Source organism: Chenopodium quinoa, unplaced genomic scaffold (genome assembly GCF_001683475.1).
Source record: "Chenopodium quinoa cultivar QQ74 unplaced genomic scaffold, ASM168347v1, whole genome shotgun sequence".
In the NCBI taxonomy this organism is placed as follows: domain Eukaryota; kingdom Viridiplantae; phylum Streptophyta; class Magnoliopsida; order Caryophyllales; family Amaranthaceae; genus Chenopodium; species Chenopodium quinoa.
This window is the reverse complement of record NW_018743608.1, coordinates 321,693-333,825: the sequence shown is the minus strand read 5'-3', so window position 1 is coordinate 333,825 and position 12,133 is coordinate 321,693. Positions and strand designations below refer to the sequence as shown.

The 12,133-nt window shown below is 38.8% G+C and overlaps 1 protein-coding gene across 14 annotated transcripts; it reads left to right on the top strand.

Annotated features, from left to right (window-relative positions):
* Window positions 1–5,174: 5,174 nt before the first annotated feature.
* On the top strand, window positions 5,175–10,561 carry LOC110682879. 14 transcript variants are annotated; one of them, XM_021859218.1, is made up of 7 exons: window positions 5,207–5,801; window positions 7,083–7,150; window positions 8,047–8,114; window positions 8,241–8,261; window positions 8,408–8,470; window positions 8,578–8,711; window positions 10,117–10,561. In XM_021859218.1, exons 1-6 carry the CDS (start codon window positions 5,794–5,796, stop codon window positions 8,677–8,679), a joined length of 330 nt encoding a protein of 109 aa, XP_021714910.1. In that variant the 5' UTR covers window positions 5,207–5,793; the 3' UTR covers window positions 8,680–8,711; window positions 10,117–10,561. The 14 variants fall into 14 exon arrangements, 3 of the variants coding, with proteins under 3 accessions (XP_021714910.1, XP_021714911.1, XP_021714913.1); XR_002503499.1 differs by adding an exon at window positions 7,571–7,682 and having other exon boundaries at window positions 5,202–5,801; window positions 8,047–8,470; XM_021859219.1 differs by lacking the exon at window positions 8,241–8,261 and having other exon boundaries at window positions 5,227–5,801.
* Window positions 10,562–12,133: the final 1,572 nt, after the last annotated feature.

Sequence of the window (12,133 nt, the reverse complement as noted above, 5' to 3'; positions counted from 1 at the left end):
CTCCCTCTTCTGGAAGGCCGCCTGTATCTGACAGGCCTACCTCACAGGCAAGAGCCTGAAAGACCTCGGTCTAAACACAGGGCCAGCTGAGGTTGAGACAAGGAAGCCTGAAATGCCCTCGGGCCGGCAGCCAGCTGTTGCAACCGGCTCCAATGCGGCTGGGGGTAGGGTGACCCCTCAGCCTGAAAATCAAGGTATGGCTTTCACCTTTGATCCACCCTGGCCGCTTGGGCCTATGCGAGTCAAGTCCCAAGCTACCCAATCAGGGGATTCCTCTGACAGCCAACAGAATATAGGTGCCGCCTATGCTCGTTACTTAACACCTAACTCTGTTGGTGCAGATGCCTCATTCCGTTGGCCTGACCTCCAACAATACGTAAAGAGGATGCTGAGGACCCTCACCCGGTCCGAGAAGGAGGCGGGGCCGGGTGTGCACCAGGTCAACATTGACCGCATCAACTCGCTGCTTACTGAGGTAATTTGCCGGTTAGGGTACTTTTGTATAATTTACTCTTTTTGTCGGATGTACCATAATTGAGAGGCTAACCCTTTTCCGGCTGATGTTGCAGGTGATGCTGAGGGTAGACGGCCTCAAGGTTCCCTTGAGGAAGAAACGGGAGGAGGTAAAAGACGTCAATAGGCGGGCGGCTAATCTCATTAATGTTACTTAATACAACACCTTAATGTATGAAATAAAAACTAAAAGCCGGGAGATGAAACAGGAGGAGCTTATCAAGGAGCTCACTGCGGCTGCGGACACATCCAACAAGAAGGCGGCTGAATTTGAGTTGCAAGTGAAAAACCTCCAGGCCGATGTCAAAGCGCTTGGGGATGCCGACAAGGAGAACACCGAACTAAGGGCAAACGTCTCCCGGCTGAAGAACGAGCTGGCCCAAACGCAGGCTGATCAATAGGTCGAGCTGGCAGCCGAACAGGACCGGCTGGTCGCTGAAAACGAGCAAGACTGCGAGGCTCGCATGAAAATGGCCTACTCCCTCATCCACCTAGACACCGAATGGGAGTTCTTGGAGCTAAGGTACAAGTACGCCACCGAGGTGCACGATGCTCAGACTCTTGGGCTTGAGAAGCCGCACTATAAGAAATAAGCTTGATTCCGACGGAAAAAATCCGTTGGAAAACAGTCTTTCGTCGGAATCAGTCTGTCGCAAAACCCTTTGTAGGGAATTCGACCTTTTCCGACGGAATTTCCGTCGGAAGACCGTTTTCCGACGGAATTTCCGTCGGAAGACCGTTTTCCGACGGAATTTCCGACCTATTTATTTCTGTCAGGCTGTTTTTGACTTTAATCAAGAGTCCGTTGCAATTTTCCGACAAAAAATATTCCGTCGGAATATACCATTTTCGACGGCAAATTTACTTTTCCGACGGAATATTTCGTCAGAAATTTCTAACGGATTTTATATCCGTCGAAAATTTAATGTTCCGACGGAGTTTCCGTTGAACTTCCAACGGATTTTATTTCCATCAGAAATTGAATGTTCCGACTAAATATTCCGTCGAAAAGCCCATATATTCCGACGGACTTATATTCCGTCGGAAGTTTCTGACGGATTTCCAACGGAATAAAAATCCGTCGGAATTTCTGACTTTTCCGACGGAAATTCTTGTCCGTCAGAAACAATCCGTCGGAAATTGGCCTATTTCTAGTAGTGCCAGCTCCCTTCGAAGAATGGGCTGGCATTGCCGAAGAAGATCAGGAGGAGAAGCAGGCGGAAGAACGAATGTCGGGTGAGGCTAATCAAGCCCAACCTTAGCAAACTCAAGATGCTCCTCCATCCGGCCAGGGCCAGACGTCTCAGCCTCCCCAGCAGCATTGAGCCTTGTTGTTTTTCTTTTTATCTCCGGCCTGCGAGCCGAGTATCTCATGTATTCTCTTTCTCCCCGAACGTAGTTCCGACAAACAATTATTATTATTAGCCGACTGAGTCGGTTTTGCCCATATTTGCCTTTGATATATTTTGCTTCAATTTTTGCAATTTTCTCAATTTTCTGGTATGCACGAATATTTTTGCAAGTATCCTAACGCATGCGATTTTTCGGGTGCATCGGCTTTGTCTACCCCTGGACAATTGTTTGTTTGGTATTTGCCCAATTCTAAGCAGGCAGCCGTCCAATCAAGCATCCAGATGAATAAAGAGACAGTCATTGGCCGCCTTTATAGAAATTTCTCAAATTATTTTCTAAGTTAGATTAGAAGACGGTTTCGGCTAGAGACCAACCTAGATCACTCTATTAACCGGCTGCGATTTAGCCGTTAGGGTAATCAGTCTTTGCCGGTCGCGTAATAGCAAGTGCCCATTGGCCGAATGTTGGTGTCATGACCATTGTTATGTTTTAGCTACTAAGGCTTTGGCCTTGCTTAAATTAATTTGGATTTGTAACCGGTTGTAGTGCCCTTGGGCACGGACCGGTTATATTTGACCAAGATATCAGTTACCGTTTGTGTTGCTTTGAAGCAACGCCGGTTGTATCGAAGTTTTGAGTTATTCAAACGGCCGTGAGTTATCTAACATAGTAAGTCAGTTAAAGCAACTTGAGTTATGATTTATAGAACAATGTACTACCCAAATGGAAGATGCTCTCTTCGACGAATTCACCCAAATAGGCGCCGCCGGTTGCCTGCTCATGTTGGAGCAGGCGGTTTGAAGGCTATTCAGCCATTGGCCTCGTAAATAGCTGCTAAGTCTGGGACTTAGCCTATATCTACTCAAGTTAGAGCAGACATCTTCCCGGTTGTGCATTGCACAGATGGGACTTTGTACAAGAATAAAAATAAAGCATCTTTTCATTAACATACTCTATTTACAAAGATTTACAAGTCCTTAGAAGTAGTACTTTTTCAAGTTGTCTACATTCCAAGTCCTGGCTAGCTGCCTGCCGTCTGGGGTTTCCAGGCAGTAGGTACCGCCTCTAACTTCTTCAAAAATCCGATAGGGACCTTCCCAATTAGGGGTCAGCTTTCCTTACACATTGGCCCTACCGGTTGCTTCCATTTTTCGAAACACAAAGTCCCCCACTTTTAAGGGTCGTTTGTGCACTCTTCTGTTGTAGGCTCTCGTCATTCTCAGACGGTAGATCTCATGACGCAAGGCGACATTGCCCCTGCGCTCCGGGAGTGAATCTAATGCTAGCCACATGGCCTTCTAGTTAGCCTCTTCACATGATTCGAAGTGTTGGCTTATAATGCTCAATAGGCAGGATGACTACAGTGCCATATGTCATGAGAAACGGGGTTTCACCGGTTGCCCCCTTTTCAGTTGTTTTGATGGCCCATAGGACATGAGGCAACTCATCTGCCCATAGACCGCTAACCCTTTCAATTTTCTTTTTTATGTCGTCTGAGATGAGCTTGTTGAAGGCTTCAACTTGGCCGTTTTCCTGGGGACGACCGACTGATGCAAAACAATGTCAGATCCCTTGATCTCCCAACCAGCTCTTGAGGGTAGGCATCTCAAACTGAGGGCCGTTGTCAAAGACCATAAACATAGGTACCCCAAACCGGGTGATAATGTTCCTCCAAATGAAGGAGATGACATCCTTTGTCTTTATTCCCTTGACTGCCTCTGCCTCCACCCACTTTGGTAAAGTAATCAACGGCAACTAGAATATACCTCCGTTCGCCTGTAGCAGGTGTATATGGACCCAGAATGTCCATGCCCCATTTGGCAAAGGGCACTGGGCTGTAGATAGTCGTTAAATCAGTAGTCAGACGATGTATGAGTTTGCCGAATTTCTGACATTTATCACACTTCTTCACCATTTCCATGGCGTCTACCTCAAGAGTAGGCTAAAAGTAGCCTTGCTACCTGGCCCTTTTTGCTAGAGTTCTGCTGCCTATATGTGATGCACAAAAGCTTGAGTGCAGATCCTCTAGAACTTCTTTCCCCCTTTTCGGGGTAACACATTTCAGCAGCGGTTGGAGGTAGCCCTTCTTGAAGAGTTCTCCATTATGGATCTCAAAACTTGCGGCCCGCTTCTTCAATGTAGCCACTTCTGACTGGGCGTCCGGCAAAGCGTCGTCAGCCAGATAGGCCCGGATGTTATCCATCCAGGTCGAGCTTCGGTCAAGAACTCCTATGGGATCATGCTCAATACTTCTCTTTTCCATGAGTTCCCAAAAGACTGACCTAGGCGTATCACAAGAGGCGGATGATGCCAGCTTAGATAATGCATCCGCCTGATTGTTTTCTGACCTGGGCACCTGACTTAAATGAAATTCGTCAAGTGTCCCGACCTCATCTTTGACCGCCTGAAGGTATTTGATCATAGCCGGATGGGTGGCCTCGTAGTCACCATGGTATTGGCTAACGATAAACTGAGAATCAGAGCAGGCGTCAACCTTTCTTGCCCTTGCCGACTTACACATATGGATACCGGCTAGCAGGGCCTCATATTTTGCCTCATTATTTGAGGCTTGGAACTTAAACCGTAGTGCATATTCATATTTGTCCTCTTCTGGAGACTAGCATATTATCCCTACACCACAGCCATTCATAGTAGAGCTCCCGTCTACATACACTTTCCAAACCTGATCAAGATTTTCCGGCTGAGCCGACCTTGTCATTTCGACAATGAAGTAGGCAAACGCCTTACCCTTCACTGCCTTTCTAGGCTCGAAAGTGATTTCAAGGCTTTGCATTTCAATAGCCTATTTGAGCATCCTACCAAATGACTCCAAAGTTGTCATCGGCCACTTGAGTGGTTTATCTGTGTAGACCACCACCGGATGAGCCAAAAAATAGGGTTTCAACTTCTTGATTGCCATGAAAAGAGCAAGGCCAAATTTTTCAACCAAAGGGTACCGTAGTTCATCATTTTGAAGAACACGGCTAATGAAATAGATCGGGAACTGAATGCCGTCTCTCTCAGCTAGGAGAACAGCACTAAGGGCATGGTTTGAGATGGCCAATTACATGTACAGGACCTCCCCGGCTAGGGGGCTAACCAGCCTTGGCAACGAGTGCAAGTGCTCCTTCAACTTTTGAAATGCCGCCTCAGCATTTTCCCCCCATTCAAATCTAGTCTTCTTCTTGATTGCTTGGAAGATGTAGAGACACTTGTCACCTGACCGGCTGAGGAATCTCCCCAATGCCACCAGGTAACCAGTTAATTTTTGAACTTCTTCTACAGTTGAAACCCTATTTCTTGACTTCATGCCAATCACCACATGCACCTTCCTCTGATCCAAAGAATTGTATTGATGTTCAATTGGTGTTCTTTTAATGTGTTTCTAGGGTTTTTGAAAATGAAAATATGGATTTTTTTAGGGTTTTAAAGGGAAATTTGGATTTTTTGGGTTTACACTTATTGAATTATAGATAACACTAACAAAATCATTGTTGATGAGTAATATAATCAAGTCATAGTGTTTTTTTTTTTTTTTTTAAATGAGGTTATTGTGTGATTGTTTGTCTGATTATAGATTTAATTTTTAAAAACATATACAGTATTATTGTGGTTCTAATTATTTTGTTTACCTTGGATCTTAGTAGTTTTGATTTTCTTATTAAGAAATTATTAGTGCATAATTTTGAAGTATGTTGTTTTTATATAATTTGTGGTGGTTTGTTGTAGTTCAAAATTTTAAATAATTAAAAATCACTGTTTCTGAGTTGATACCACATATTACAATTTTGATGATTTCTTATTACAGTGGGATTACTTAAAATCTGTAACAAATTCCTGACAATTTGAGTTCTTTTTCGTTAAGGCGGAGTAAAAATTCAGGGTTTCTATGACTCGGCGCTATATCGAACAGGAACCACATCATCTATGGCTAGGTAGCTTTGCTCCCTCTCATCCCTTTTGTTTTCTGGTTTTAGGGTTCATATAATTAATGTTGTTATTGCTCTACTACCACTGCCATCTTGTCATTGGTGGTGGTGGGTATAGCGATGGCGGTGATGGTAACCCATCTTCTTTGGTGTACAATTAATGTTCTTACTTGCTTGCTGCGGGTTATCAACTTCATATCACGTCATTCTCTCTAACTTAGTTGCTACTATCCAAGTAAAACTACATCGCCATTCACATATGATGGTCCTTGATATTAGAGTTTCTTGGCTACATATTTGTTGGCTTGTTGCTTTATGATCCTAGATAGGAAGTCAGAGGTAATTCATACCTTTGAAAGGACACTCTGCTCGTTTAGAGTGATCATTATGGATAGGAATTTCTTGATGATATTTTTATTTATTTTTATAGAAATATGAGAAGTTGGTTACTGTAGTTTATGAACGATACCTGAGCTACTGTTGAAAATGAATAGGGGATTTCCCTTTTTGGCCTTGCAATCAAGTTCTTTGATATTGCTGTTTTGCTTTTCCTGGTTTTCCTCTCATCCTCTTATTTTGCTTGAGATCAGTTCTCTTTATTTCTCTCCTCCATTGAAGAGTAAGCTGAGCTTTTTCTCCTCCATTAAATCTTCTTGAGTTAGATTCAATCATCTAATATCTCCTCTCCTTCTGATTCAGTCTCTCTCTCCTCTGAAATTGAATTGTATCCAAAATTAAGCTTCACTTTGAACACTGAGTCTTCTTCAATTCAAGGTTTACAGGTATATTTGGCATTGAAATGTTGTGTTGTATGTCCTAGAATAAAATTAATAAAATTTTAAGGTTCTGGTGGAATTCGGTTTAATGGAAGGCTGTGATTTGGGAATTGAGCTATGTGAATTAAGCTAATGGAATTATGTGAAAATTGATGCGTGACAAGCTGAATTATGTGCGTGGTATTTTTAGTCAGGAAGTTGAGGGGAACTAAAACCCAGTGTAATTAGAAAATCGACGTGGGTGAAATTAGAGCTTGGGTTTCTATGAATTAGGGGTAAGATTATAATATTTGGGCCTCAAGTTTTTAAAAAAAATCATGAAAAACTGGAGTTTTAGATGGAAATTGCAACAGGATTCCAGAAAATAAATAGGAAGAGAGGAGGGAGAAAGACCAGGGACAACGAAAAACATCAAAGCTTAATTGAACTCGAAATTACAGCTCATTAGTATTACTACTATTTTTTTGGTGGCTTTGAAGTTCAAAATTTAAGCTTAATTGTTGTTTTGCAGGATTTTGAATTCTTGCAGTTCCACCCAACTGGTATCTATATATGGTCCTGGATGCCTAATCACTGAAGGTTGATTTTACTCGTACAATATATTTGTTCTTTTCGTTCTTTTGTCTAATGATTCAGAAACTAATCTGTAGAAGAAAATTTTGTAGTTTATTCCGGAATATTTTCGTTTTTCTTTGATGATACCTTTTGCAGCCGCTTTTTTCTAGAATTTTTTCTTTAGAAGTGAGCTTTAATTTCCTTCTCAACTAGAATTTGGATAAATTTTAAAAAGAACGAGTAGACAAACATTGGTTATGAGTAGTTGATTTCAATTGTTGTCATCCTTTGCTCATGTGCAAATTCTTTTGGCTGTCATCCTTGGCTTAACTGCAAATTCTTTTGGTGGTGGTTAATTCTTACATTATAACATGTAAGCCATTTGTCCCTGTAACTATTTGCTGCATAAATTTCATCATTATGATTTTTGGCATTCTGGATCAGAATGGTGGTGAATCTGTCATGACTCAAGTTTCTGAAATGAGTTCAAGATCTTGTCAAGTCATCAGAAAATGGCTTTATTAAGCCACCAACAAATAGAGTGATATCAAATTAGGTACAATTATGTCGCCGCCACTGTTATTCTTGTCGCCGGCACTTTTATTCTTTTCGTTGCTGCTGTTTTAGTACTTGCTGTTGTTATTGTTGTCGTTGCTGATATGGCTGTTGTTATTGTGTTGTTACTGTTAGATGTTGCTGATATTGTGTACTGTTGTTATTGTAAACATGTTTGGACTCGTGGTTTGATTTTCAGATATAGGTGTGATACTTGATAAAGGTTTTTTGGGTATGATCTTGGGTTATCTTTCGTTGGGTAGTATGGTTATGAAGTAAACTATAATAAGTATACTATGTTATTTTTTGACATACTCTTGTAATCAGCAGATGACGACTATGTTTTTCTATTAATTCATTCACAGGAAGAAGGTATGGGTGCCTACTTAAGATGGGAGACTATGACACTCTTATCGAGCTGTTGAAATTTCAGGTATTCTACTTGTTGCAAGTTTTGCAATGCTTTATTTAATCATACTCTGCTGGTTAACCTTTCTCACAAATTTTGATTTTTTGCTTACAAAACCTGTTACATGGCCTCCATCGATTTGGAGAGTAGTTTGCGGAGTTGTTAAATCTGGTATACTTACATATGGTCCTTTCATCTTTCTCGGATTTGTTATCTCCATTTCTAAATACCTATGTTCTGCGTTAAATTTTCATGCTCTCCACTGTGCTAGCTTTTCTCCTGCTCTGCATTGCCATTTTGTATATTCATTTTTACAGGAACAAACCTTGAATGTGGTGCCAGATTTCAAAAACCTTGTGATTCAGGCTCTTCTCTTAAAGGTATAGTCTCGTGAGTAAGCATTCTTCTCCGTCTTTCTGTATATTCCTTTATAGTTGCTTATTAATGCGTGTATCCAATGTAACAATGCATCTCCACTTGCAACCAGAAAATTCTAAGCCGAACTTTTCATGATTGCTGCTACCTGTGGTGCATTCTCCCTTTTGTTATTAGGGGCGGCCTTCACATATCGAAGACAACAACTGCTTAACTTCAAAAATGAAGTCCTTGAAGATGTTGCAGGTATGTTACTCTACTTTCCTATTAGCTAACATATGCATTAATCTGATATTTCTTGCCTGTACCCTTAGCTTCCTTCATGAATCCAAATTTCTGAATGCATGTTATATGGGCTTAATGACAGTGGAAAATAATTGACAGTACAGACTTTAGCAGCCTATAAATTCGAGTTCGCCATTCCTTCTTTGGTTGATGAGGGCAATGCCTTTTATGTTTGAATGTAAAATTAAGATAATTTATTCTTTCTTTCTACTGCCTCTGTTTCATTTCATCGCCTCTGTTACATTTCATTTATGACATTACATTGGTAAAATTTGTTTGGAGAGAGAAAAATAAAGTTGCATGAATGAGGAGAGAGATAGAAGGAAATGACAAGTAAAAAAGGAAAGAAAACATTTGTTGCAAATGATTTGTAGTATCCATTTATGGTAAATGTTTCAAATAAATTGAAACGGAGTTAGTAAAACTTTTAGATGAAGATGAGGGTAAGTTCACCTTTGACCAAGAGAAAAGGTTTTCTTGGCGTGAGATTCAAAATTGCATTCAACAATTTAAGTGAAAGTAACATCATAGGTCAAGGAGGTTTGGAGAAAGTTTACAAAGGCAAATTGATGGATAACAAAAGTGGTTGTGAAACCCCTTACAGCTTATCATAATCCAGGTGGAGAAGCTACATCTATGAGTGAGGTCCAGTTAAAAACTGTTGTTGTTCATAAGAATCTCTTGCGGTTGATTAGTAGATTTTGTACAACATCTGAGAGAATCTTCGTTTACCCATAAAATCTCATAAGCGTTGCTTATCGATTGAGAGGTGGTACTGTTTTTCTTCAAAGTATTATGTTCTTTACTTCTTTACTGTTTGTTTATTATTTCCATCTTTACTTCTGAAATAAAAAATACTTTTTTCCTGGTAGAATTAATGCCTAGTGAGGAAGCGAAGTTTAGACTGACCAAGGAGAAAAAAAGATAGGTTTTCTCACTTTTATAAAGGCTTTCCTAAGTTTTTAATGGAGTGCTTGATTATCAATGTGTTTATATATTGACAAAGTTCGGGACTTTTCTAAGTAAGCATTTGGATGATTATATGTTAGCATTTGGGCTATCCTGCAATTATTTTAATTTGAAATATGTTAATATCAAATTAGTGTTTGGTTTATAGGGTTGTTTTAGTGTTCTTCAATTGTATGGATTTTTTATTAATGGCTTTTTTGGAGAAGAATTTTATCAATTACATGCGGTTGTAAATTTCCTAATATTGCCAAATCTGGTTACTTGAAATTTCTCCCCCTTTTCAAAGGTATAGGGTTTTAAAATTCTTTTGATTTTTCTCTTTTTTTTTTTTTAATTTTTTTTTTAATTAGTTAGGATTTGGGAGATGGATGGTTTTAGTTTTTGTTTTGGAATGCAGGCCCTGGTGATGGTAAATTGCATGTAAAAAATTGATCGGAAATTTCAGAGAACTATCGGGACCTCTTGATGAATTTGCTCACCCATGTGAGTATTCGGCATGGTGATAACATTTTTGGGAGCTATATATCTTTAGCATATGCGAGGACTTGAAGGATGCCAACTCTTGGCAAGATATTGAGGAAAAAGTTAAGAGGAATTCTGAACGAGAGTATGGATTTATCTTAGTTCTGTTTTTTTTTTTTTTTTTTTTTTTTCTTAGGCCTATTTGATAGTCAAGTGCTGTGGCTTTCATCATTCACGAATGTATTTCCAATTGTGGATTTTTATATACCGCTCTTTGTAACTTCCTTTCTTCAACAATGATATTATTCACTTGCTTGTAAAATTGTGTAAAGACAACTTTGCTTCATGGAAAATGGTAATTGTAGACTTTTAAAATGTCATTGTTTTCCTTGTCCAGAGTTTAATTTAGATTCTAACCAAAGATACTCCAACATAACAAGCACATAACATATTTGAGTTCCGATCCTAAAATTGGAATTGGATGACATCAAAAAAGGGAGTGAGAAACACAATGAAGTAGAAAAATGCTTCAACGTTTAGGTGACACATAATTTCAGTCTCAAAAGATATATTGAAACTTAGATACTCTACAATGCATTTTTATAGTTACAACTTACAATTTTGCTTGGTCAAATGGTTTGAAAATCTAAAGTAATGTTATACAAATTAAAGGTTATGCAGGAACTACTTTGTTGTTTCTTAGGTGGTACGAGTTCCTTGATACACTTCAGATATTGAATACGATATTTAAAGTATGGAAGAAAGACATCTAAAAATTCATCTACATTGTATATGCTATCTAAAATAATTTCTAGACATCAAACAAATTACTTTGAATTGAAAGAAGAAATAGTTAAGGCTTTTACACTATTTTAAACCTTTCAAAAATGGGAGTTTATTGTGCTTATGACCAGAGATGTTTTTGTTTTCCAACTTGATTAAATAGTGATATGATTCGTATATGTAAATTAAAAAATTATCTAATATTCGCATTCATACAAATGTAGTGTATCACATACATATGTTGCGAATACAAACTAGACTTAAATTTATCTAACTATAATCAACAAACTTACATTAAATCAACTTTATCATTATTGTTTTTTTGGACAAAAATTTATCATTAATTGCAATAAAGAAATTACGATAACTTGGGGTAGCGCGCGCAACGTGCGCGATGCCACAACTAGTTAAACAAAGCCTAGCATGCTTCTATACACTTAAAAAATTACCGAGTACGCGAACGTACATCGAATATGATCTCAAAATCGCCACGACTACACGAAATCACTTACTTGGAAATCGCCTACAACCCAAAATTACAAAGAGACATTAATACCTATTCAATATAAATTTCCAGCAATATATAAACTCTTTAAATCACTTATGACCAGTGGCGGTTTTGGGCCGGAGCAAGGTGGTCGACGGAACAGGGCCCCCAAATTTAGGGGCCCCAAAATTTAGATATATATAATTAAGTTTGGCATAATATCTTAAAATTGTAGTTGGTGTAGTAGTTAGAGCAATTGTCTTGTGTATCCAAGGTCTTGGGTTCAAGACATGCATCAATCAATTTTCTAAATTTTTGGGTAGCTGACAGCTGGCTTGATACATTGAATGTAGACATGTATTCAATAGTCTCAAAAACTCCGCCCAAAAAAATCTGATTTCCTTTTTCGGTTTTTCCCCAAAAAATTTCAATCTATTATTTCAATTCCAAAAAAAAACTCTACATCTTCTAAACTTTATATTTTTCATTTACTTTCTTTTTTTATCTTCTTCATTTTCTACAATTATTCAATTAATTTTCAAAATTTTCATCTCCCAAAATTAATTTTCCCAATATTAGTTCATATTTCAACGGTTAAATCTTCAATTTGAAGATGAAATTAATTATTAAACCGTTGTTAATCTCCCAATTTTTCCTATATATAAATTTTATTTACTCTTTC

Excerpts from the sequence above, each read along its gene's own strand:
- LOC110682879 (XM_021859218.1), top strand. Across the intron at positions 8,262-8,407 it reads TTGCGGAGTTGTTAAATCTG|GAACAAACCTTGAATGTGGT; the intron begins GTATACTTACAT and ends TCATTTTTACAG. Across the intron at positions 8,471-8,577 it reads TTCAGGCTCTTCTCTTAAAG|AAAATTCTAAGCCGAACTTT; the intron begins GTATAGTCTCGT and ends ACTTGCAACCAG.